The sequence below is a fragment of the Nyctibius grandis genome, chromosome 7, assembly GCF_013368605.1.
Source record: "Nyctibius grandis isolate bNycGra1 chromosome 7, bNycGra1.pri, whole genome shotgun sequence".
Lineage (NCBI taxonomy): Eukaryota > Metazoa > Chordata > Aves > Nyctibiiformes > Nyctibiidae > Nyctibius > Nyctibius grandis.
Genome location: NC_090664.1, coordinates 51091386 through 51118033, shown reverse-complemented (window position 1 = coordinate 51118033; position 26648 = coordinate 51091386). Strand labels below are relative to the sequence as shown.

The 26648-nt window shown below is 43.4% G+C and overlaps 1 protein-coding gene across 1 annotated transcript in view; it reads left to right on the top strand.

The window, feature by feature from the left end:
• The window catches only part of DPP6 (dipeptidyl peptidase like 6), a 444437-nt gene that overhangs the window by 259066 nt on the left and 158723 nt on the right, over positions 1-26648 (top strand). The window contains exon 3 of the mRNA XM_068404500.1: positions 334-432. Within this exon, the coding sequence (XP_068260601.1) occupies positions 334-432 (99 nt within the window). The remainder of the gene's footprint in view (positions 1-333; positions 433-26648) is intronic.

Sequence of the window (26648 nt, the reverse complement as noted above, 5' to 3'; positions counted from 1 at the left end):
GCGTTATATAGCACTATGACATCCATAGGTGTGTTTTCATGACTTTTAAAATCTTTTGTGATCAGATTATGTCCAAAAATGTGTGTTTTGGACCATATCTTGGTCTTTTTTGTAGTTGCTGAGTCCAGGCATAAATAACCAGGAGGTTTCTGTTTGTGAACCATTAGATGGTTCTTTTATAACACTGACAATGGGAAGGGGCTTATGTGTGACAGAAAGCCTAATATGGACTGTTTCTGAGTGAGATATGACATGGCACTATTCACAGTTGCTGTGCTTTCAGATACATTTCAAAGTTGAAGTAATGGCAGTTTGTTTTTGAATGTTTTACAGTTGAAGATAACAGCTTGTCTCAGAAGAAGAAGATAACAGTGGAAGATCTCTTCAGTGATGATTTCAAAATTCATGACCCAGAGGCTAAATGGATAACTGGTGGGTGAGGCACAAACACGTTGCACTGTCTTTGCTTTGCTTCCTTGCTCTCTGGGCATCTCTTTTTTATTTCCTTCTTTATTCCTCCTGTTCTTTATTTTGCTCCTGAAATTACAGAATCGTGATTGGTTGAGGTTGGAAGGGACTCAGGAGATCATCTTATCCAACTCCCTGCTCAAGCAAGGGCAGCTAGAGCTGGTTGCCCAGAACCACGACCAAAAATTCAATCCTCAAATTCCTGTTCCAGCTTTCCTCCTGATAAATATGCAAACACCGCTGCTCTGTTATTATAATTTTTTATTTAAGGCTCTCCAGTGGGCTCATAGCTAGGCATTGAAAACTGCAGCCTTTGTCCCAAAGAGCTTCCAGCATTCAGTAGGTGATGTAGCACATGGTTGGAAGAAGTAGTTGGAGCACTATCACAGTCATTATTTTACCATAAACAAAACTTCAGGTTTATATTCCCTCATCGAAACACATTTTTTCCGGCAGAGAGGTGAAGCATTGCTAAGCAACAGGCAAACAGTGGTCCAGCAGCAGCTGGGCTGGTGCTTGCACACAAGCTATGTGCTCTTTTTATCGTCTGCTGCCTTATGTTTTCTAGTCAGGGGAAAACCAAATAATACTTGAATTAATGCATGTAGTGTTTGCTGGAGTAGAGCTGTTTTTGGGGATGTAGATTCCAGCTCTCACTGGAAATTGCAGCAGTCTGAACAAGCTTTGGCAAGAATAAAATGATTTGTGGTATGCCGTTCGTGTAGGTTCCAGTCCAACTCCTATCATCACTGAAGTTATTAGTTTTCTTTTGAATTTAATGGGGAACTGGATTGAATCCTTCCTTGTGTTTGGCTTTCCTTGTCTGTTATGCCCATTGGGAACAATTTTAATACCTGTAATGAAAAGAGAGTGTGTTAAAGGGTAGTGCTGAATTAACACGTTCCCCAGCCGCCCTCAGCGCATCTGTCTCCGACTTCCCCCACCAATTCAGCTACAGGGGAAAGCAACTGCAGACGATACGTGCCTCCACAAACACACCTGCCGATGGGAAGGAGCTCTTTTTGAGGCTGCATACTCTGGGAGAATGGTGCACTCTGAGGAGTGTAGCTTTACGTGGATGTAAGGCATATTTTCCACAAAACTGTGGGATTCTGTGAAAAAACAGTATTTCCCACGCTTTTCCAATTATGGTCACATACTGGTGCCATATAAACTCATTAAGACTCCAATCTTGAATGTTTTCAAATTCATCCCCATCCTCCCATGTACTCTCACTGACTCCAGCGCAATTTAACATCTGTCTTGCCTGATCTGAAAGTACTAAAATACTGTTTCTGTAAAGGACAAAGCACAAGGTAGTATTGTGCAAACATGCATAGATATTTTAGAAGGACTTGTTCTGTTGCTGTGCTACTAATACCATTGATAGTGATTTTAATATGTCTAGAGAAGTTTTATTAAACCAATAGATATTCCGTAGATTTACCCAAGGGTGACTTCGCATTTAAGGGCCAGACGCTAATCTGCAATGTCATTCATCCAAGGACCCAAAGCCATTTTACAACATTAATTACTTTTCTACATTATAGTTGCTTTGCCCAGCTTTCTCTCGCTGGCTAAGTGGTGAAATCTTGATTAAGGTCCCTGATAAGCAAGATGAAAGACCAGCAGCCTGATTCTGAAGCCCACATTGCTATTGGTCTCTTATTCTCAGTTTTTTGAATGCAAATGAAAGACTCTGAAAATGCCAAAGCCAAACTAATAAAACTCAGTGTAACAAGAGTGCTGGAAATGCCTTAGCAGAAAAATTGCATATTTAAAAATTGCATGTTTAAAATTGCATGTCAGCTCACACAATGTGTTGTGTATCCTTCTTCCCCTTCTTCTCCAGTTAATTATACAGCAAAATACCATGGTCATTCAGAGATATGCAACATCCAGTCCTCTTGGCTCTTCAAAGCTCTATTTCCTTCCTTTCCCTCTTCATTATTGCAGAAAATGGGAATTTGGTGTCCTCGACAAAGACGAAGCATGCTGCATGTTTAGGAGTATTTGAATCATCTGAGAGATTTGCTTCCAAAATCAGTCAGTAAAATATCTGTGTTCTTCCAGTAAGCGAGGGGCTGATTCAAGCCCTCTGAAGGAGCAAGGTCTTTCCTTTGACTTGGATGAATCTTAGAGTAAGTGTTAAAATTAAAAAAAAAAAAAAAAAAGTATTTTTATTCAGGGTGGCACTAAAAAATATGCTGAAAGGTCACTGAAATTGATGGAATGAGACGATGTTTAAGTATTTTCTTGATTCTCAGTGGGCATGTGGAAAAATAACATATTTTGATTGATAGCTTTGTCATTCCATTGATTTTAAAGGAGATAGGGAGAGAAAAAAAAAACCTGGTGTCAAAGCTGACGTAACTATGCTTTCAGTGCAAAGATTGCAGGCTTTCTCTAAGCTTCAATCACAACTTGTGGCTGGTTTGTGGATATGTTTTCAGCTTTTTTATTGGAATTGCGATTAAATTTACTTGCACAAAGTGAGAGATGTGCCAAAGATGGAGCTTTGAAGCTCTTACAATTTCTATAATGCCACTGTAGTTTCAAATTCCATTTTGCAATTTTATCCAGTGGTTTAGGGAGAAGAAAGAATACTTTGTTTAGTTAGCTGCTGTCTTCTACTACCCTGACCATTGTCATTGACTCAGTTAAGAGCACTCTGGAGGGGAGCAACACATTCATAGACCAGAACTAACTGATCCAGAGTTTATTTCTAGTTCCACTTCCAAGGACTGCTATCGCTTATCTTTGCCCTGTAGTGTCAGTAAACACCGGATTTATTGTGCAGGTCTCACTCTTCAGGACAGCATAGTATATAGTAGTATAGTATAGTACATATGGTATAGTACCTATGGTATACTAAGTGCACAACCTGGGACTGAGTACATACAGAAACAAGACAGGACATACAGCCCCAGCATACAAGAAGAGACTCTTATTTAACCTATCATGGGTAAAGCAGAGAAGACTTTACCTCAGATTACTGGCAATGTAAGGGACAAGGAATACATCCTCCTGGATTAGACAGACAAAATGTTCGCTTCTTAGTAGGAAACATGGACTATTGAACTGCATGGATAACTGGTACTGGCCAGTCCCTGAAACCTGTAATTTTTACAGTCTCAGTCTGCTGACACCCAGGAGATTCCTCATTTTTATGTCCTCCGAATGTACAACCCAATAACAATTAAATTTCTTCACCAAAAGGGTTGTCAAGCATTGGAACAGGCTGCCCAGGGAAGTGGTGGAGTCACCATCCCTGGAGGTATTTAAAAGATGTGTAGATGTGGTGCTTAGGGACATGGTTTAATGGTGGGCTTGGCAGTGCTGGGTTAACGGTTGGACTTGATCTTAAAGGTCCCTTCCAACCAAAATGATTCTATGATTCTATAGTAGGTATAAACCAGTGTAGTATAGGAAGTTTGAGATTGTGCTGGTGATCAAATGGCATCCCCATGCCCTGCAGCCCAAGTGCAAAGAATCTGAGCTGCGTCTCTGTTCCAGCCCCATCCACCCCGTGCCTCCTCCTGTGCTCTTCTGCTCATCACTTGGTGCATCACGCCCCGCGCCGTTCTATTACCGTCCTCTATTGTGAACTTCCCTTTACTGTACAATTATAATTATGTTGTCCATATGCTAAACATGCATACAAGCTCCAATTAGCAGCTCATTTCATACTGTGTATCTTAAATGTTGCATTTGGACATTTCCTTGTTTGCATATCCTCCTCCATACCCTGTCAGGAGTGTCCTGCGCTGGCCTTTTGTTAGCCCTCTTGTGGATGACAGATGGCCCGCTCGTTAGTCTAGTCTCTAACTGCTTAGCAGTTCTGCTCTCAAGCTCCACATTACTTTGTAATTAGGCTTCACAATTACTAGGCTTTTCCTGCAATTCCTCTCACACAGGATTTTAGCTCAGGTTTCTGAAAAGCTCGCTGGGATGCTGCAATGTTCCCATAATGGCGAGCAAAAAACGGGATAAAGAAGAGTACCTGCATTTTGTGCGCTGAAGAGCAGCTCAGTCAACTGATTTGTCCTGAAAACAATAACTTGGGGTCATTTCCTGGACCTGGCCTGAGAAGACAGTTGGATTATGAGTGCTGTCTTTGTGGCCCTATGGAGCTGCAGTGATTCCTGTCAGCTGTCAACCTGATCCCCAGCATCTCGGGAGCACTCCTCCTTTTTCACGGGAAGGCAGCATCATGCACAATGTCAAAGTGAGCGGTAAAGACTTATTTGTATACAGCACTTGTGGAGACTTATGCTTATCTTCTGTCTTTGTACTTAATGGCAAATACATTTTGCCCACACTGAAAGTACTTGGCTGCTGTTGTAGTTAGAAAAACATAATAGCAGCCTATAATATACTGCCTATGGTTATTGCAATTGATTGGATGCAACGTGCTGACATTACTTCTTGGAGGATGTTTTTCCAGCCTTGCTGTTGGCATCTTGCAAGACTGAGTGTATGTAGTAGTGACTGGGGCTCCAACTAGGAGGGCATCTTCTCTATGCTAGACACTGGCCAGACACAGCAAGACAGTGCTTCCAGAGAGTCTGTAGCCAAATAAGAAGAATAAAGGTTGAAATGAAGAGCGCAATATATTCAAGCAGCCAGGAGCACTGAGGCACAGGACACCAAAGGATGCGTTTGGGGTCATAGGAAGTTGACTTAAAAAAACCTGAAAATCAAGCCCTGCTCTCTGAGGTCCCTGCCCACTTGCTTCACCCGCAACACTGGCAAAATAGTATTTATTCTTGTCCAAAGAGGAGTAGTGGGTAAATTAGCAAAAGACTGAATCGCATTTTCAGAAATGGTTCAGTTATTTGGAAACCTGCCACTCAGTGAGAGCCAGAACCACTGCGTGCCCAGCTTGCATCTGAGAATGGCAGCTAGGCTTTTATCTCAACAGTCCTTCTGAAAAATGCACTAATAATTAATATCTAAATATAATAGAGTAATTCTTTTATCTTTAATACTGAAGCACATATGTTTTGGTGCATGTTTTACTAATAACATCATAGAATCTCTAGGCTCTTTTAAAGTCTAATATTGAATTTAATGACCTAGAACTAATAAGTTTTATCTACCATGCTGAAAAAAATCATTGTGTAGTAACTGAGGTAATTTATTTTAGTTTACCTTTAGTAATAATGCTCAGATCAACAGTACTTGGATAGCCCAAATGCCCCCAAGTCTATTCTGTGCAGTGTAAACTCATTGCACTCTATTGATAAAAGCACTGATGCATTTCAAATGATGCAGATGCGTGTGGAGTAAATGAATTATTTATAGTTTGTTTTGCATATATATTAAGAACTTTTAAAGTGATAATATTTTTCATTGTGAAAAACATTTGTGTTACGGTACTGCTTTGACAGCCCGTAAGACTAAAACTGCCCTGCTAGGGAGCTGCAACACGGTTAGCTGGAGTGCAGGCGTCTCTGGGCTGCTCATCCATGGGCCAAAAGATTGACCACTTGCAAGCAACCATCCGAATTGTAAGGCAGCGGGAGCCTTTCCCTTAGCAAGGCTGGGCTGTGGGCATGAAAGAAAAACTCATCTTTCTGTTTGTCATTGGAAGAACAAAGTCATCATCCTTGGGCAGCACAGTTTGCAGTCTTGTGCACGTTTGGGGTCTGCGTTAGGAATGAGCTACACGTCCATGCAGGCACCCTTGAACCCAGCTGCTGCCAGATGAGTGTCACACACTCGCCCCAGTTCCTGTCTTATATTAAATGAATGTAAGCTAGAAACTGCTCACAGGTGGTTTTGTTAGTGTAAATCTGGTGAAGGCATAAAGAAAATTGTGTTACTCTATTTACTTCATTGCCCACCTTGCTAAACAGAGATACTAGTTAATTAATTTCAATGTGTTTTAAATAAATGTTAAAAAGGCTTAAGTGAATGAATATACTGGTCTTAATGGTTCAAGGAAAACTTGTCCCACTCCCAATTCTGGTGTGCCAAACCTCATACTCTACCTCATGGCAGCTTGTTTCTGCAATATTTTTGTGAGCACTCTGGCTTTTCAAAATTTCTTTAAACATTCTCTAAGACACACAGCGAGTTACCTGGAGCACAGCACCTCAGATTGCGGTATTTAAGGTTTCGGTGAACTTCCAGGTCCAATTGCAAAGAGCCCCAAAACCCTGAGGAGCTGTAAGAGTGACCTTATGCTGAGGTAAAGACATGGTACTAAAGGAAAACACTGTGTGGACCAGAGGAAAACACAGGGGGAGGACTGAAGGTCTTTCTGGTCTAGCACTTCATGGAAGTGTGTGGTAGAGCTGCTTGCACACACCCTCGTGGAGGTTTCACCGGGGATGGCCTTCAGAAACCCTCTGTTGTGATTCATGATGACATGGATGCTAGTTAAATAAGCACACAGTGAGCTTTTAGGTAGTGTTGGTATCAATGAAAGAGTCCATATTCTTTAGAGATGGTTGATTGCACTGGTGAGGCCGCATGTTGAGTACTGTGTTCAGTTCTGGGCCCCGCACTTCAAGAAAGATGTTGAGGTGTTGGAGCTAGTCCAGAGGAGGGCGACCAAGCTGGTGAAGGGTCTGGAGGGTCTGACCTACGAGGAACGGCTGAGGGAGCTGGGGTTGTTTAGCCTGGAGAAGAGGAGGCTCCGAGGTGACCTTATTGCAGTCTACAACTACCTGAAGGGAGGTTGTAGTGAAGTGGGAGTTGGCCTCTTCTCCTGGGCAACTAGCAATAGGACAAGAGGGCACAGCCTCAAGCTTTGCCAGGGGAGGTTCAGGTTGGACATCAGGAAGAATTTCTTTACAGAAAGGGTTATTAGACATTGGAATGGGCTGCCCAGGGAGGTGGTGGAGTCACCCTCTCTGGATGTGTTTAAGAAAAGACTGGACATGGCACTTAGTGCCGTGGTCTAGTTGACAGGGTGGTGTAGGGGCAGCGGTTGGACTCGATGATCCCTGAGGTCTCTTCCAACCTGGTTGATTCTGTGATTCTGTGATTCTGTGATTGCGATTCTTAATCTAAACACCTTCAAGAATTGACATCCTATGTTGCCAAAGCAGAACAGATAAGGGCTCATGCTCTGTCACACTGCTACTATGAGAAAGAAGAGAGGAATATGTTGAACCATTTGAACTGTAATTTTGATTTTAGACCCCATCCTGGATCATCTTCTTCAGAGATTTCTGCAGATCTGTGCTCTGAGAGCACTCAAGAGAAGCTGTCCTGCTCTCTACCTTTCAACTGCTGGGCAATTGCCGAAGTTCAGTAGTGACAGTAACCTGTTCACTAAAGACAGGAAACCCAGGAATTAATGGCTTTTTAACATACTGTAATAGGCCGTGAAGGAGAGCATTTCTGCCGTGTAGCTGTTTTGTTCATTACTGCTAGAGAGAATGAAATGAGAAATCAATTTGTCTCTTTTAAAAATTAATATAGTCTGCAGGAGCAAGCTGGGGAGGAGCTCTGTACCGTGGCTTTAGCAGTGCCTCAGTGCCCAGCTTCTCTGCAGCGCTGGGGTGCTGATGGGGCACACGCGCCGCTGTCAGACTGAGAAAGTCATCCTTTGGCCTGTACAGCAACTTGTGAATTTGGAGGGAGAAATGTACTGGAGAAAGTCCTGTTTGTGAAAAATATCACACCCTGGAAAAGCAGAAGAAACGTTGTAATGGTCAAATAGGGGGTTTTGTTTGTGGTTTTTTTGAGTAGTTTTATGTCTTGAGGAGGTCAAGATTTTCATAAGTGCCTAACCCTGTATTTAGCAGCCTCCATAGGCAACCTAATTTCCCCAAAGCTTGCTGAGCTCTAACCATTCCCCTGTGTGTCACTGACTGCTGTTGAGACTGAGTCAAATGTCCTCCCGAAGTACCAAAATGAGTGACCTTAGACGTTCAGTGCAATAGCTTTTTATTTGTTACATCCCTGCACCATGCGAGGTTGAGTGAAGAGTCTGGCCCAGAGACAGGGCAGGTGGGATGAAGGTGACCTGGGAGAAGTGAGATGAAAGGAAACAAATGATGAGGAGGGCATTGGCAGTGTGATTCTGCATGGGAAGGACAGGCTGCAGAGTCGCTCAGGCAAGAAGCCCAGGCAAGTGGGGAGGGTCCTGGTGGTGTGCAAGGAGGAGCAGGAGCTGGACTTGTGCACAGGGTGAAAATGAGCCTGGAAGTCAGCACTGTGATGTTGCCTGAGAAATGGCTTAATGGCCTAAAGTGAAGAGCTGGAAAATACATTCAATTGCTGGGGTAACATCAAAGGGAACAGTTGGTGAATAAATGACGGCTGGAAGAGGGAGGTGTCCTTGGGCTTCACTTCTCTTTCTTGTCTGGGTTCTACTAACACCTACTGCCTGTAATTGTGTAATTCTATTCCCACTGATTTTTTAAAAAGAGCAGGAAAATCAGACTTCGCCCCCCAGGGCAACGTGATGGTCACACTCTCACATGTTGGACCAGCAAGCTGGTTTCCTATACTTTTTTATAGCCGTTAGCGAATCCAGATTCCCCATTTCCCTTTCAAGCCTGGCTCCACTAAAATTAGTGCTTTTCTCTCAAAGTGATTCAGAAGCGAGGTGGTGCCTCCTGCCATGACTGTGTCTGGAGCGAGGAGCGGCTTTGGGGAATAATTTGAAGCTGTAACAGGTGTGAAAACTAGGACCACTTGGGCTCCTTTGTGTGTTAAATTTGTTTGCAGATTTGAGGTAAAAATCCATGGGAGTTAGGTACAAGCTGCCCTCTTTGCTCCTTCCCATCGTCATGCTTTAGGTCACACCAAGGTGCACGGTGGCATTTCCGTGCTTTGTGTGGCTGGTGGTTAATGCAAAGCTGCTAAATTCAGTGCCGGGTCCTTTTACCCTTCCAGCCAGGCAGCCTTACCGCAACTGCACCCAGTTCACAGCAGGGAGCCTTTTGATTAAAAAAAAAGACCAGCGGGAATGGAAACGGAAAGGAAACAGCACACTGCTGCAGGGAGCGGCTGCATCCATGGGGGACTTTTGAAGATGCAGCTCACATCAGCGGTGTTTCTGCTGCTGGAAGAAAAGAAATGCACAGGGCAGTTCTGCCTATGTGCTTAACAGTTTGAATCCAGTTAAAAAAGGATCTGTTTTTTTCCATCTGGTTCAAAGTGGTTCAAAATCAAAATGCGCTGCTTTAGGAGCTGAAGGACAGGCACTAGTTTTGCAGGGGTTTAACTGGGAGAGGGATTAGGTGTTCTCTCCGTGGGCATTAGTTAAAATCCAGTTGAACAACTAGAGGTACAGTGTGACACTAATAGATGCGCTTGCTTGGTTGACACCTGTAAAGCGTGTAACCATGAGCTCCCAGCTGTCCCCAGTCCCAGGGAAAGGGTAACTGCTGTGACAAAAATTGTCTTCCGTAAGCCTTTAAAAGGATGGTCATAATTGCAGCCCAGCTGGTTGAATTTGTACTAAAATAAGGATAGGTTTTTTTTCCTTTGCCTCTTCAGAGCAGTATAGCACAAGAAAGAGGAGGGAAAGGAACAAGGAAAGCCATTCTCCTGGGTGATGGAGCAAGCTGGATGCAACAGAGGGTGATGGTCTTCTCCCTTGCCCAGGAGTTTGGCAGTATCTCACCATGAGGAGGGCTGCTTTGGGAGGGAGAAAGAAATATATTTCATTTAGATCCAGAACTGCTAAGAGAATATGGGCAGAGAGGTGGGGAATTGTTTTGAACTGTAGGAAGGGAAGATCAAGAAAGAGGTTTTGCATGAACTTACTGAAGGTTTTCCTAATAATCAAGCTGGTGTAAGGGTGGAAAAGTTTTGGGAAAGGAGTATCTAGGAGATGAGTATCTGGGACAAATCAGAGGGAAGAAACAAGGTGCATAATTGCAGGAGATGCTGGTCAAGAAGCACGTTCAAGGGAGGACTGTAAAGCGATGATGGAGAAAGGAGAGCTCTTCAGGGTGTTTGGACCTCTGGTTAAGCAGCTGATCCTGATTACAATGTACTACAGATACCTTCAGTAGAGATCTCCAGAAAGGTTTATGTCTTTCAACACAGTCCATTTTTAGGACTCCTTCTGTAGAAGGCAACTTGCTTGCTTTTTAAAAAAAAGAAAAAAACAAGGCAACTTTACTTTTTTTTATACTGCCCTGCCTGGCTTTGATTCCTTGTTGAGGATTTTTACTTGGTGCAAAGCACATTCTCCTAACTCAGTAGCTTTCCCTGAGCTTGCTTCTCTGCTCTTGGACACTTGTTGAACATGGAATGCTTATCAAGGATAATTAGAGCAGTTTGTATTCTTCCACTTCTTCCTTTTAATGAACATTTAAAAAATATATGCTGAGATACAGTAATTTCATAATTTGGAGATGGCAAGTACTGTATTTCTGGTGATTAAACTTTGTATCAGATATTTCTAATTGAAAATTTAGCAGGCAAAGATTTACTTATCTAAGAAAGAAAGTCTCTGGTGAGTTTGGGTCTCCTGACTGTATTAAGCTGTTGAACATATTGGAAGCAGTACATTTTTTTTCTTACAAGAAATAGTACCAGACTTATATAATTCATTAAAAGAAATTTAGAATGAGATAATTATGACTGATCAAGGGAATATAATTATTCTTCAAAATGTAGATATACAAGTCTCACATCAGTGAAAATTCAGTTAATAACAGAAGAGACCAAAACCCTGTTTCCATGAGAGACAACATGTGTATGCACAAGGACGAGTGAGAGGGCTGCAAGCTTCACGCACCTTTTAGGTCAAGGAATTACCAGATCCTCTTGTAGTTTTTCTGTTTAGTAGCCACAAACATTTTACTCTTCCAAGTCACTTGCCAAGTGTCCTCCAGAGCCTCTTGCATCCACCATGTCCTTCGTCAACTAGTTTCACTGGCCTAAGACCTGTTGCATGAGGAACTGATTCCTTTTGCTTACTTGGGAGCTTGCTCCTATTTCCTTTGCTTGACGGGCCTTAGATCAGTACCTTGGACCATCCTTGTCATTTCTTGAATGTTTTCCATCTCTAATATATCATTTTAGAGAGGATGGGATGGGAACTACACACAAGGATTACACAGGAGTATCGGTATTGGCTTCTCAAATGTGTTCAAGTGATTTGAATTTCATGGCACTTTAAGGCAAGTGCATGCATGTAATATAATTTGTTTGACCCTAAAGAAAAGCCAAAAGATTTTGCACTGTGTTAGAGTTAAAATTGGTAGGTCCTGATATCAAATTATACCACACTGAGTGATCATGACACCATAAAATATAGATCCCCAGTAAGACTTTCACAGCTTTATGTGAAACCAGTGCTGAGTCTATACACATGCTCCAGGGTTTTAAAACTGATTACTTTACTGACACTTCTTTCCACTTCCAGTAACAAGGAGTAATCTCTGGTAGAAAATAAGGTGATCCTGTAAGTGATCCTGAGACAGAAGTGGCTGCGCATGCTGAGAAATAATCCCTGATTATAGCATTGTAACACCTCTTAAAAACCACTTCTAGTCTCATGCTTAGCAGGAAAAGAACCCCAGGTAGGACAGCAAGTATGACGAAATGAAAGAAGGAAAACAAAATGCAAGGAAAACGAGAATGGGAAACAATTCCCTAGAATGTTTAATTGATGGAGAGCTGAACATGTAATTAGGTTTTTTTATGGCTGGGCAGGGAGTTTGCCTTCACAACACTGACAGCTGGGTATGATGCCAAACTTTCATTTTGCTGCTTAAAGTCACAGCTTCTGAGGACAGGTGACTTACAAAAATATTTACTTTGATTCAAAAAGAGAATGAAATAAATCTTAAATTTTTTAGTGCTTAAAGAGATTATTAAAATTATATCTAAATGACCCTCCAAAAGCTAAACATATTTGGAAGGTAAATGGAAAGAACCCAATGTTTAATTTCATTAGAAAAGATATTTTAAAAAAATCAAGTTCTTTTGAAGCCTTACACCTGATTTGTCAATGCTTAAATTTTTTAATAATTCACAAAATCTGGATAATCAGCTTCAAAGCATATTCACTTTCCAGGGAAGGCAGATGACAATGGCATGGATGGCAAAAGTAAAGTCTAGTAAAAAGGCAGTGGGAAATTTCAAAATCTCAAGCCAAGAAGGGGAAAATATAGTTTCAGCTCAGAAGCAATTTCCCCATAAAGGGCAAAATTTTGGATCTACTGGATAAATAATGGTTATTTTGGCATGCATTGGACCCTGTAAAAATCAACTGTACATTGTAGGGGTAGTAAATCCAGCAGTTCAAAGAGACTTTGGGCTCATTGCAGTTATGTTCAGTGTGGTCCTTTAAGCAGAGTAGATCAGTCCAGGTGCTCCTTGGAAGTGTTGGTTTTGCCATGCACATGCTGTAGGAATATCTGAATACCATGGTACCTTCAGGTGGGCTGAGAAGAACCAGCAAGACTTGGACAAATGTATAAAATCCACCAATTCTACCTGGACAGTGTCCAGAAATTTTTCCAATAGTCTGATTTATTATCACCCTAATAAACACTTATTCCCTGCTCAGCAGTCAATTTTCCTATTTTCTGGTAGACAAGAGCCCATACTCAAAACCTACTCCTGCAGCTGGCGCTGGTTGCCCACCCGGCTGGCAGCCTCAGCAGAGAGCGGAGCCAGCGAGGGCTGAGCTGGCCCATCTGCACTGTAATGGGGTTAATGCACTAAGCTGGGCCATGTGAAGCTGTTTTCTCTGCTGTTTATTATTGCTTCGGTTGATGGACTGACTCATTTTACAAGACATTTCTTGGAAGAATTGTGCATAACCCAGGACCCTTATTACTAATTTGGAAGTATCTTTTACTTATTCTCCTTCCCAGTGGGAGTGCGGGTTGTGAACTGTGCCATAAAAAATGTCTTAAAACCTTGTTTTTTTAAAATATCACCAAGAATATATGTGCACATGTATTTGTTCCATGTGTTCCATAGTTTCCTTCTTCCAGGATTTAATTTCAGAGGCAGCATTTGTGAGAGTTTACTATTACCTTCTGCCTTGAAGCATTTAACTAATACCAAACTTGGTAGCATGTGTAAGATATGGCCTTAAAACAAATTAACCTTTAATATTTATTCGTTATTTCTTTTCCATTTTTAATGCCTCACAAAGAAAAATATTTTTATAAGTAGAATTATACACCAATAATTTTAATATTCCTGATTTTTTTTCTAATGAATACAGAATGGCTAATATGAATGAATATCAAGCCAGAATAGTATGAAAAGCATGAGAGGGTTTATTAGAATTCCATATTTTATATTTGCTTTCTTTCTCTTAGGGCAGGAAGCTTCGAACATATAATTAATTTTCTGTTGCAATCAACTTTTTTAGAGGAAACAATATTGGACTGTATGCAGGAGAGAACAATATTGAAAGTAGCATGGGTTTATCCAGTTTGAGGGACATTATCACCTTGATCACTGCAGTGAGTTTGGGTTGCTCCATCCAAAAAAGATAGATTGTAGTGGGAACAGAAATGGTCCAGAGAAGGATAAAGACCATGACAGAAGCATGGAAATGCATGATAAAAAGAATTGCCCTGAGTAACAAAGAAATTATGTAAGGATATAAAAAATAAATAAAAATATGAAGAAGTCAAGTTCTTTTCATTGAATAAGGATATTCTTTGCTTTTAATGCCATCTGCTGAAAGTTGTTAACCCACTGAGAATCCATTGAGAAGATATTTTTAGACGAAAGGTTGGCCAGGATTCAAGAAAGGACTGGTCATTCTTTTGGTGCAACCATTTTTCATTCATTACACTTGAACGAGGTGTTTGTATTGGCTCTTTTGCTTCAGCATCTGCATCAGCATGTTTGCCCTCTTAGCAGCAAACCACTGCTGATTCAAGATCATTATCATGCAGGGCAGTGAATGATGCATGATGTCATTTCCTTGGCAGAGAGAGGAATAGGAACAAGAACGGGTGAAATATAAGCAATTCAGGAATAATTTCTGGGGTTTGGTATGGGGCTCCCTGCAGGAGCTGTCCCAGTCACTGCAGGCAAACTGATTTGAGATGTTAAGGGAAAACTATGTACTTAGCTGACACTAATTTTTTCATTCCCTCATCAGTTAGTTTAAAAATGATGGGGTTCTATGTATAATTGCAAATTTCTCCCATTAGCGGTTCCCTTGCAGTTGGGTGCAAGGAGTCTCTGCTCCCCTCCACCTACTGTTTCTTGCCAGGTCTGCTGCCCAGCATCACATGGACTTGATGATCTTAAAGGTCTTATCCAACCAAAACAATTCTATGATTCTGTGATTCTATGATTCAATTATTTATTAATGGTTCTTTGCAAGTATGGAAAGTGTTTCCATGGGCTCTGTAATATGGTACTTTCTTGTGACCAGTCCAAAAACCAGTAATTACACATCAGTAACCAAAATGTGTAGGATGTTGGATTTTATGTCTTATCCGCCTTGATTTTCAAAAGCCTGAAGTCAGGCTGGTGGCCATGGCTCTGCCAGACTCCTTTTACAGTTGCACTTCAGCACAGTCATACTTCTCCAGACACGGCTGAAATGACGGAGTAGCATAAAAGGGATCATGAAATATTGCACACAAAGATAATTAAAATTTTATCCAGAGCTGTATACACAGAAAATTTGCTTGTTAATATACAAAGATCTCATTCAGTCTGTCCTGAAATTTCAGTACTCTGCCCACGATAATAATAATGAAAAGGAAAAAAAACACTTTATATGTTCTTTCTCTCCATCATGGCCACAAGTGTAATTTGGTTGGGGGCAAAAAGAAGGAGGCAAGGAAATGAACAGAGGAGTTAAGAAAGCAAGCTGTGGGGTCACATTGTAATGAAAATTTATTCATGGATGCCTTTTTTTCTCAGTGTCAAATGGATTATTACATTTACGTGTAACACTTTGGGTTATGCACTCCCCTGTGTGATGCCGAACTAAATGAGGCAGATAAGACCCGATGAGTTTGGCAGAGAAGAGAGAGGCTGCCAAGCGATGCTGCACTGGCCTGGGAGCCAAGCAGGGAGTGCTTGGAGCAAGTGTACCTGCACGGAGCAGGCAAGGTGGGGACAGCCAAGCAGGAATGGTAGCTTGGGCTCTCATATGAACTAGCAACTACTATGGCAAAAGCCATGGAGGTTCTACACTCCCAATAAAGTCTGTGTTGCTGTGCATTTGGGGCTGTGCCACCCACGCCAGCCACATTACGGAGCTGGGATGAGCCGATACACGCTATCTGTTGTCCACACTTTGTTTTGCTGTTTAGACACATGGTGAGACCATGAAAAAATATGTGCGATGTGGATAAAGGGACCATTTCATGGGAAATTATTTTTTTAGGGTTAAATTGCTTTTGGTCTGTGCTGAATGTGGGAAGTTTCTGGCAGGGAATCAAAAGGACAAATGTAATCTGGTATCTCCAGCTGTCCAGACTCGGGTAACTTAGGGGTCATCTGCACTTTTCCTGCTATAACGTGTAGGGTTTGAAGAGCACATGGCATGAGCACAACAGAACTGGAAAAGAAGATGGCAGAGAATTTTTGAGAAAGATTTCTCAGCTCTGGAGTATGCCAAAGTCAGCTTAGTGTGCCGCAAAGTCCCCATGCTGCTGTCAGTCATTATGGGGAGATAAACTGAGGGCAGCAAGCAACAAGATGTACGTTTTTACTGTTGTTGTTAGGATTTTGCAGCAATTTTGTAATCGGGATGATTTGCCCTGTATTGAGTCAAAATGCATTTACTCCAGAGGATTTCTCATTCATTTTTTCCTAATTGTAGTGTCTGTCTTTTTCCCCCACCATGTGTTATAAAAGGAGGTAGAAGCAGGGAAGAAGAGTTATTTGAAGTTGAAACGAGTCCTCTGTTTCTCACATGGACTTCAGCTTTTCATGCCTATGCCACTAAGCCGTGATCTGAGCCTACAGAGTTCCCAGATTGGGGCTCTTTGAAGCGGAGTTCAGTCTCACAAATGAGAGGCAGCAGCAGAATTGTACCTGGTTTCAAATTTGAGACTGAAATTTCAAAGGTGTGCTCTGCCTGGATTTCAGGCTTGGTGCTGAGGTCTTCTCTTAATGAGATTGAATAAGGTTGGTTTTTTTTTTTTTGAGTTATGATCTTGAAAATTTGGGATTAGACAAAAAAGAGAAACAGACTGGCATTACTGATTTTTATAGTTTTAAGTTTTCCCAGGACTCAACCTTCTTCGAGCTTTTGACAAGTTAATTTGCAAGCCTGCTAGAAATGCACGTTGATATGGGAATTTTCCTGAGCTATAATTGTGTTTTATTTTACTGGTACTACTGTAAAAGTGCTATACTGGTGCACCAAGTGCAACTGCATTGAGGGGATGAGCAATTAAAACCACTTCTTGCATAATAAAGCACATTCTATCATGTTGAACTTACTTAATGTACCAATGCAATGTGTTATACAGCATTTAGTTAAATTACAGTAAATCACCTATTTAAAGAAGTTTTCCTTTCAGCCTCTCATGTGAAAAAAAATGCTGGAAACAGTAAAAGGATAATTACCCATAATGCCAGAAAGATAAAAATGGGATTTCAGTTGTCTCCTGGAATTAAAGGCTGTAGTGATGTTGTTAAAGGCAAGCTGTTCTCCGTCCCCTGTTGCTCCCTTGTATCAGCATCACGAAGTATAACAGACTCTTACTTATTTCTGCACTGCAGAGTAGCAAGGCTGAGGCAAAAGGAGTTGCTGGTGGACTGAACTCAAAAAGCAGGGTGGTGGCAGGAGGCTGTGATGAGTTACAAGTGCAAGGTCTACAGGGACCATCCCTAAGGACCAGCTCTCACTGAGTGTGGGGTGAAGCTGTGGGTATGGAAATGGTGTTTAATTGCTCTTCACCACTTGTGGTCCTTCCCCCTCTCTCTGTTATCCCAGAGCCAGCTACTGCAGCACCAGGGGACAGGGGAGGAGAAGCCTGTCCTACTTTTTCTCTCTGGGAAGCAGCTTGGTATTAGATATTAGGAAGAAATTCTTTCCTGTGAGGGTGGTGAGACACTGGAACTGGTTGCCCAGAGAAGCTGTGGCTGCCCCGTCCCTGGCAGTGTTCAAGGCATGGCTGGATGGGTCTTTGAGCAACCTGGTCTAGTGGAAGGTGTCCCTGCCCATGGCAGGGGGGTTGGAACTAGATGATCTTTAAGGTCCCTTCCAACCCAAACCGTTCTGTGATTCTATGATCAAAACAGACTTGGCTTCTGCTTTGGGGTGGGAATTTCAGATTCAGTTGTTTATGGGTACATGCTATAAATATCAAATAGATGCACTACAATATTGAAAGAAAAACAGATCATAGTATTAAACACATCATCACAACATTCTTCTTTTCCTCCTGAATTTGGGATTGCATCTGTCTGGACACTTGAATAGGCTTCCACTGGGGATTGATTGTGCTTTTATTTTGCATTATGTTCTATGTGGTTAAGTTTTACAACACTTAGGGAGCATGCATCGTCCTAGTATATGTTGAACATGTATTCCCTGTGCTTTTCTGAGGAGTAAACCATCCCTGCCCCAGGGAGTGCAGGTCCTGGGGGGGCCACTCTCCTACATGACTCCAGTTAGGCAGATATTGTCCGAGTGAGTCAATTATCCTGCAGGCCTACTAAATGAGACACAGTTTCCCTTTCATGAATGCAAAGTAAAATAAGTATTTCCCTATGGCTGTGTTCATCCTCTCCCTGCTCATATCATGCTCCACCTTCTTCCTCTTGTTTGGTGCTTCTTGTTAATGTTTGCTGTTTTTTTTCTGACAGCTTTTATTTCCTCTGTGAATTTACCCTGGTTTGTTGTTTTCCTCTCCGCTTCCATTATTTCCCAAAACCACAAATTCTCTCTCAAAACCAGTCTCTCAAGATAGCAGGCCTGTGCTTGTGCTGCATCTGGCAGGATTAAGGGTTTTTTTTTAAGGTCTTGGTCCCACGCACAGCAGCCTGTTAACCTCAGCTTGTCCTATTTCCTCCCCTGTGTCACTCAGAAAGCACTTTATTTACAGGAAATCTTAAGTCTCCCTCAGTTTACTTTCCATGCGAGATCCTCACATGAGCTGTGTGGATGACTGTACTTAACGTGTATGCCTGGTGCTTTTCCTGGCACTGATGGGCTGCTCTCTCCCCTCGGGGCTCAGCTGCGCATGGGCTGGCTTGTGGGTGCGAATGCCAATAGTCACAGCAGTGAACACCCCTGGCTGCTGAGCCCACAGCCTCCCTGGGTACCCGCTTCGGTCGTGATGCCGTTCCCACAGAGACATTCTGTATTTCAGTGTAAACTGGCAGCCTCCTCTGATCCTGCAAATGTGGGTAATCACTATAAGCCAGTATTTTTTTTCCTGTGTGTCACAGATCTGCTGTGGATAGTCCAGGTTTGCTTTCTCCAGACGGACCCTTCTCTTTGGCCCTGGTGTGTGTGTGCTGAGGGTGAGGGCTCTGAGATGCCCCAGCCCACCCAAGGGGCACACCCACTCCTTTCCCCGCCTCTGGTCTCTATCCACTGGGCTGGGGCTCTCCTGGCCCTTCAGAAAACTTGTTGGGATGCTAAACAAGCAGAAGATGTTTTTTAATTTTTTATTCATCCTTATGTATTTCTCCAAATGAATACAACACGCCATTACCAGTCTGAAAATACCAACTCTGTCTGAAAAAACATCTATCCTGCTGTTGCAACCTTCCTGCCCATTATATTCTTGTTAGATGGCAAGTGCTAACCAGTTGTGTTTGATCCATACCTGCCTGGGAGGACTCCAAGAAACCCTTGGCTGGTTCAGGCACTGCCATCGCATCAGCAAAGCAGGGCTCAGCCTGGCTGAGTGCTGGGTGAGCCCACGGTGGGCAGGGCTGGTGGAAGGCTCGTCCTTCAGATGCAAGATAAAATTCTGAAGTCCTGACTGCTTTTGGTCATTAAAAACCCTACAACAGCTTTTGCTTTTTGGAAGAGAGAGGGGGATAACATCAGGCTCTTGACTTATTTCCAGCCACAGTAATTGAGTTGAATAGGATGCGGTGTTTTCACTTCTTGCAAAGCTCAGAGGTCTCTTTCAGGGTTTCTAACCCTACTGTAAAGCCCATCAGATGCAAACTGTCTGCCAGCTGCCGTGGGTCATGCCTGATGTCAGGTTTAGCAAGGACCTTCCTACTGCAGCAGGGATGAGAAATAACAGCAGAGTGCCCAGTCCTGTCCTGGTGGTCCCGTGGCATTCTCTGTGCCAGCGCAGAGCTCCATCCCAGCAACACACGTGGCCCTGTGCAATGTGACCTCGGTCCCCAGGGAGCAATGAGGGCTCACTCCCACGGGGCACACTGCCGTCTGCTCTCTTGACACGACATAATTTGTTTGCCAGCCTTGCTGGTCATGCTGATATCTGGAGGCTCATTTATCTGAAATGGTTCAGAACAACTGCAGGTCTTAAATGTCCTTTATTCACCAATCTCCCTTAATCTTAGGGATTGAGAACGATAATTCCCCCGACGCGGACTTTCATCAGACTGAGACTCATTCAATTATCTTTCATGCCTGTTGATCTGAAACTACAGGACTTGAGAAGTTGCCTTTTCCTCTAAGTCTATGGCTATAAATCACTGGAGCTGTCCTAACAGTCCTGATACCTCTTTCTTCCTTTTGGTAACTGTTACTGCTGACTTGCTGAATGTGAATTTTATAACTTTTTTTTCCTGCTTTTCGTTCATCAGTTGCTAAACTGATAGAAAACTACAGTTTCATTAAAAATATTTTTTTTTAGAGCTGGATTTAAATTCTTATTCCTTCCTGTATTTTATCATATAGTTCTACTTTCTGCTTTCCATGATCTCTGACAAACAATTAAAATTCTCCTCAAAAGCACATGGGTCCTGCTATTATCTTATAAACCAGTCTCTCATCTCTGATAGTGTGTACTTAGTCTCATCAGAGAAGCTGTACAGCTATAAATTCATGAGCACTGACGCTAATGCAAAGCTGTATTCCTGTAGCTGGATGTAATTCCTCCAGCTTCTTTGCACCACCAGCACTCAAACTTACTCCTTCAAGAAGTAAAATTGTCCCAGATGTTCTTGTCCACTGTGATGAGCTGTTTAGTCTGGTGCCTAGTCTAATGCATATCAGTGTAAAAAGAAGTGGTGTTGGATCAGACAAGTGCTCCTCTGTCCCAGCATTGGGTCTTTAACCATGGCAATAGCAGATGTTGGACTTGAGCCTGGCCGCTTTTAGTGGTCCATGATGAGGCAGCCCTACATTAGGGATGATAGATGGTTTATCCCACCGGTTTCCTTTAATATCTGTCAGTTTATCAATTGTCCATGAATTTTTGCACTCCTTTGTTTTATATCATGGCAAATGATAGATGCTGTCTTGCTCTCTTGATGGAGTCCAGCGTTTTGTTGGCTTGTTAGGCTGCCTCTGCATATTGAGCTGATAATTTGGGGTCCTCAAATGATACCAGTGACAGCCTCATGATCTTTCTCCTGAGTTTCAACTGCCAGTTCCAGGTTCAGCATCATGGCAGCACCCATGGGCAGGTTTCCAGTGACCTCCTGCCTTTTCTGATGGTAAAACCTTGGCAAGGGTTGGCCAGGTAGCGTACCTGAAAATGCAAAATCTGCATGGGGGCCATAGTGCATAATGCATTATTGTCTTAAGAAAAATCCCAATATTTTCTCTTGTTTAATTGAAAACAAAAGGCCAGCGGGCAGAGCTGCCAGGCTAAGCAAACCCACGTGTGCTGTCCTGGTGAGGGCTCAGCGACTGCAAGGGACACGAGCTCCCTGTCTCTAGATCTGTTTTCTCTATATACATATTTCCTGACTGAAGTTAAGAAAGATGTGTACAAAGAAGCTGAGAAGCTCTGCCACTGCAAATATATCATTGGTCTTGGGTTTCCTGATTTCACCCATTCAGCTTAGCAGGTTTTTAAAAATTTCTGCCAAGGCTCCCCCATTCCTCTACACTGACTCTGTACAGCACCAAGGCTGCTCTGTTATTTCTATTAATTATTACTTTTTTTAATCAGTCACATTTGTAAGCGTGACTACATATCTATGTCTTCACTCACAGGCACATAATATATTTTACCAACCAGACAACTTCCTGGAAGCTGAAAGAGAGGGAGGAGTTGGCGAAGTGAAGTCTGCTGTTGAAGAAATCCATTATATAATGAAATAAATGGCTTTATGCTTGAAACTTACATTTTTCAGCATCATTTACACTGAACACCAGCCCCAAAGAAAGGCAGGTGTAAAAAATGAGATGCAGTGATGACCTTTATCAGCTGCAGTGGCAGCTATAAATCAGGCTGCAAATCCTCATCAGCTTGCTGGACAGAATTCACTACAGACAGAGGCTGCTACACTGCTTTTTGTCTTTGATTGAGGTATGTCCCTTTTAAATAAATGCTCTTGCACTGGGACAAATCACATATTTCAAAACAGAAGTCCAAGAATATTATTCATTGATACTTTTGAGGACTAAGATAATACGACTTACAGAACAGCTAAACTTCACAGTGTTTCACTTGAAATATAATGCATATCAATTTGTTCTTCTCTTAAGCAGACCAGTTTTCTGTTATTAATTCAGATGCTGTGTTGATGGCTTGTATTGAATATAATAGCAAGATTTACAGCCCTAACAAATCAGCACTGCTTCATTTATTGTTCCTTATTCATACCAGAAGTGCATGCAGCAGATTAGCACCTGATTTTAGACTTGTTACACTTTAACTAATGATGGGAAAGTCTTTCATCTCCTACTTCCAACTACGGAGCAACTTTTATGTAATCATCTTGAAGTTTCACAGTTTATTGAAGTGCTATGTTTCTTTGGAGCAAAGGGAGCAGTAAAAGTTTAGTAGCAGTGTCATTATGGGCAGTAATCTTCGCCAGGTGAGGTTCAGGTTGGACATTAGGAAGAATTTCTTCTCAGAAAGGGTCATTAGACATTGGAACGGGCTGCCCAGGGAGGTGGTGGAGTCACCACCTCTGGATGTGTTTAAGAAAAGACTGGACATGGCACTTAGTGCCATGGTCTATTTGAGATGGTGGTGTCAGGGCAATGGTTGGACTCGATGATCCCAGAGATCTCTTCCAACCTGATTGATTCTGTGATTCTGTGATTCTGTGGCAGATGATAGAAGGTTAAAATATCCCAAGTGGCAAGGAAAGGGTGAGAAGGGGTGACTGTTCCTGCCACCTCCAACAGAAGAGCGATTGGGGCAGCAAATAGAGACTGAAGGTGGAGATGCGAAACAGGTGGCATAGGTCACACAAGGCCTCCCCATAGGACTCCCCACTGCAGGAGGCCCCGGGTGCTCGGAGGTTTGCACATGGCCAATAAAGAAGTGGACAAAGTCATGGAAGAAAAATCCATGGAAGTCTGTTAGAAACAAAAGCTCCACTGTCCCTGTGCTGCCAGTGGCCAGATGCTAGAGGAGCTGAACTGCTCCTGAAGCTGGTTTGTGAACGGGCTCGGCTTGCCCAGCATGAGGAGCAGGACGGGCAACGTTTGATTTCAGGCAGCGGCATAATCAGCCCGTGGCTGGTGTTGGGCTCTGCCAGACGTTCCCCTGGGGAAGCGGAGGCAGCTGCAGGGGATGTTTCTTCAAGCCCGAGTTTGCAGCTCGGGGCCCCAGTACAAATCCACGGCCACGTCCAGGTTCAAAAAAAGGGATCGGGAACACCCGAGGGACACGCAGGGCCCTCCGGCAGCGCAGGAGAGGAGCCAGCTGGACGCTGGGATGTCTCAGCTCAGCGCTGCCAGCTCTGCTGGAGCTGGTTTGCCCAAGCAGGGGCATAAAGCGGCTCGGGGATGGTCGGGAGGATGCGCGGCTCCCTCTGAGGAGGGACCCGAGCGAGATGGGGTGTGTGCGGAGGGTCGGGAGGCGGTGGGGCTCGAGGGAAGGAGCCACACGAGACAAAAAGCACTCGGAAGAGTCCTCAGCAGCCAAACTCCCCAGCCCAGACATGCTGTAAAGCACCTCGCTGGGTGGCCGGAAAAGAGCCTGTGAGGAAAAGCCGGGGAGCACAAAGGCATTTCTCCTCCTTCCCCTGGGAGGAAAGGTCCCGCTCCACGGCAGGGTGCTGCACCCCACGTGGAGGAGGACACTGGTGGGGGGCTTGTCACAGCATTCTTGGTTGGCAATGGGGGACTGGGGGTGAGCAAGAGGGGGCTCAGTGGGATCCAGCCTCCCCAAGCGGTTGCTGCGGTGGAGGGAGGGGGGGGGGCTCTGCTTCTTTGCCCACCATCCTGTTGTAAAGGGGCTGCTGGGGAGGTGGCGAGCGGTTTTGGGGCGGCGGTGGGGGGGTACCCTCCCCCACCGCCCCAAAACCGCTCGCCCGGGTCCCAGGTGCCGCGCTGAGATGCATCAGAGGGCGCCCTGCTCCGCGCTTGCGAGCGGCGGCGGGGCGGGGCGGGGGGGTGTGGGGGGCTGGCCCCTTCCCAAAGCCCCGAGCAAAGCCCATTGCCTCCCGAAACAGGGCCCCTGGCCGCGCCTCAGCCCCTGCTCCGCGCAGGGCAAGGTGTTTTGCAGCCTGCATCCTTGCAGCTTTGCTTCCCTCTATCCTTGCTTCCCGTCATCCTTGTTTCCTTCCATCCTTGTTTCCCCCTATCCCTGCATCCCTGCCCCACAGAGGGTGAGGTGGTTTGAGATAGGATCATCCTGAGTGCCATTACATGGCCCATGCAGGACAATCGGGGCATCGGGGCCAGCCAACATGGATTCATGAAAGGCAGGTCCTGCTTGACCAACCTGATCTCCTTCTATGCCAAAGTGACCTGCTTAGCAGATGAGGGCAGGGCTGTGGATGTCGTCTATCTGGACTTCAGTAAGGCATTCGACACTGTCTCCCACAGCATCCTCCTCGACAAACTGTCTGCCTGGGGCTTGGATGGGTGGACTCTTCGATGCCTTAAAAACTGTCTGGATGGCAAGTGGCAAGGAAAGGGTGAGAAGGGGTGACTGTTCCCGCCACCTGCAATAGAAGAGCGATTTGGGCAGCAAATAGAGACTGAAGGTGGAGATGCGAAAATTTTAAAAAGCCAGTGAATTTTTCAAGGTGATAATTCAGGATATGCTTCTAGTCCCTCGCAATCTCAGGTTCAAGTTTTTTCTGGAAAGCATCTCCCCTCAAGATCCATAATCTCTGATGGATTTTTCTTCCATGTTTCTAATTCTTGTTTGGACCCAAATATAATCTTGGCACCCACTTTACTCTGGGACTGTAGCTTCACAGCTTGTTTACCTTCTATGTGAAGAAATAAATCCTTTTATTTGTGTTGAACCTGTCACTGCCTGGTATCATTTAGTGCCTCCCAATATTTATTTTGCAAAAGGCAAAGGAACAAGCATTCACTATTTATCCTCTCCATGAGGCTTATGACTTTTTTGACTTCTGTCCTAGCTCTGTTCAATCAGTTCTTTTCCAGGTTGAAGAATCTTTTTTTGTTCAGTCATAAATTGTACGAAATAATATTTTAAAGTCCTGAATATAATCAGGCATGCTTATGAAAATACCAGACCCTTCGACAACACTCCAGAACTAATGACAAAATTTTAATACTGTCAAATCCAAACAGGAACTCTCTTCATTATTCTGGTCTCAAATGCAATTCTTAATCTAATTCAGATTCTGCATTTTTTTATTCACGACCGAAGGTATTGATAAAATTTATTCCGTAATTAAAAGAGAGAGATGCTTTGAGAACTTTGCCTGTGAGTCTGAAGGGCTGCTGTGTGATTTGGACACTGAGAATCTTAAATCTCTATAATCTTGTTGTTTGGAGAGGATCATCTGTATTGCAGCAACAGTTTGGCTTCACAGAATCTGATTCATCCCAATCTCAGAAAAGATTTTTTCTGCCTACACTTACATGTAAAACTGTGATATGTAGGAGATGACTGTTTTTATTGATAAGTAGAGTGTAGAAGCTTTTCGTCTGCACTTTCAGAGCATTTTACGAAGATAGTTAATGACTGTAATGAAGATTGCTATCACCAGTTTAGAAATTAAAAAAGACAGAAACATGGATAAGGAGGGAGTATGCTAGATCTGTAGACCAAAATTTTGGAAGAACTGGGTCTCTGGATCCAGCGTTGTCTTCAGCAGGTTACCCCAAGCTGGCCAGTGTGCATCTGTTTGTGGTTACAATGAGTTGGGTCCGTGCTTTTATGAATCTGGTAGGATTTAAACTCACCTTCGACTCACCCCAGGACTACCCATGGGTAAGGTTTAACCATTTACGTGTCCCTAACACTTGTGGGATGCACCATGGTCGTCACCCTGGGGTAGCCACAGTGAGGGTAGGCAATGAGGAATTGCTTCCCTTGTTGGGTGAAACCGAAGGCAGAAGTTTGGTAGGATCCATCAGTTCTCAATCTTAGTTTAGCCAGGTTGCAAAAAAAAAAAGTAGCCCTTCTCCTGTGTCAATAAGAGTTCCTGAAGCTTTTAATGGCAATGTGCTGGGGACTTATGACTTATGTTTTACTTTGTAGCTGTGGGACAGCGCATATAAACACTGATCAGACTTGAACTTCAGTTTATGACATCTGACAAGATCACAACCCTTTATTGTTGTAATGTTTTTTCATTCTAAACCTTTGACCTGCCACCCAACCCTCATTTGGAGTCTCTTTCATACGTCTGCCCCACCCTTTCTGTCAAGTAGGTTTTGAGCTTTAAACTCGAGATTACCTTCTGCCTGTGCAGCAGCTACCGTGAGGGATTCTTATCCTTGTCCAGATGTCCTGAGTGCTGGGGTAATCCCAAAGTGCAATAGGAAAAAGCTGATTTGTCTTGTTCCGTGTGAAAATGACAATTTCGTTGCATGCATCTCCTCCTGGTATTAATTTGTAGGAAAAATGGCAGAGCTGGAAGATCTGCACAATATTAGGTTCAAGAATCTGCTTTGTTAGAGGGTGATTCACCTTTAACTTTCAGAGACTTTCTACGCATCTGGCTTATTAAACTCCTACAGAGGCTGAGGATCTTGGAAACCTTTAAGCTTAAGGAATATTTTTTGACCTTGTTTTTTTTTCTATACTAACGATATAGCAAGCTGTGTATGTACATTCAAAACAGGTCACCCTCTTGCATTCAGCTCTGGGAAAGTGTGGCAGAATAAACGTGGCAAACACTAACCGTGTTGTTTAATGACTAACCTGGAAGCCACTTTACATCACAGCAATGGCTGCGTTAAAAAAAAATAATCTGTG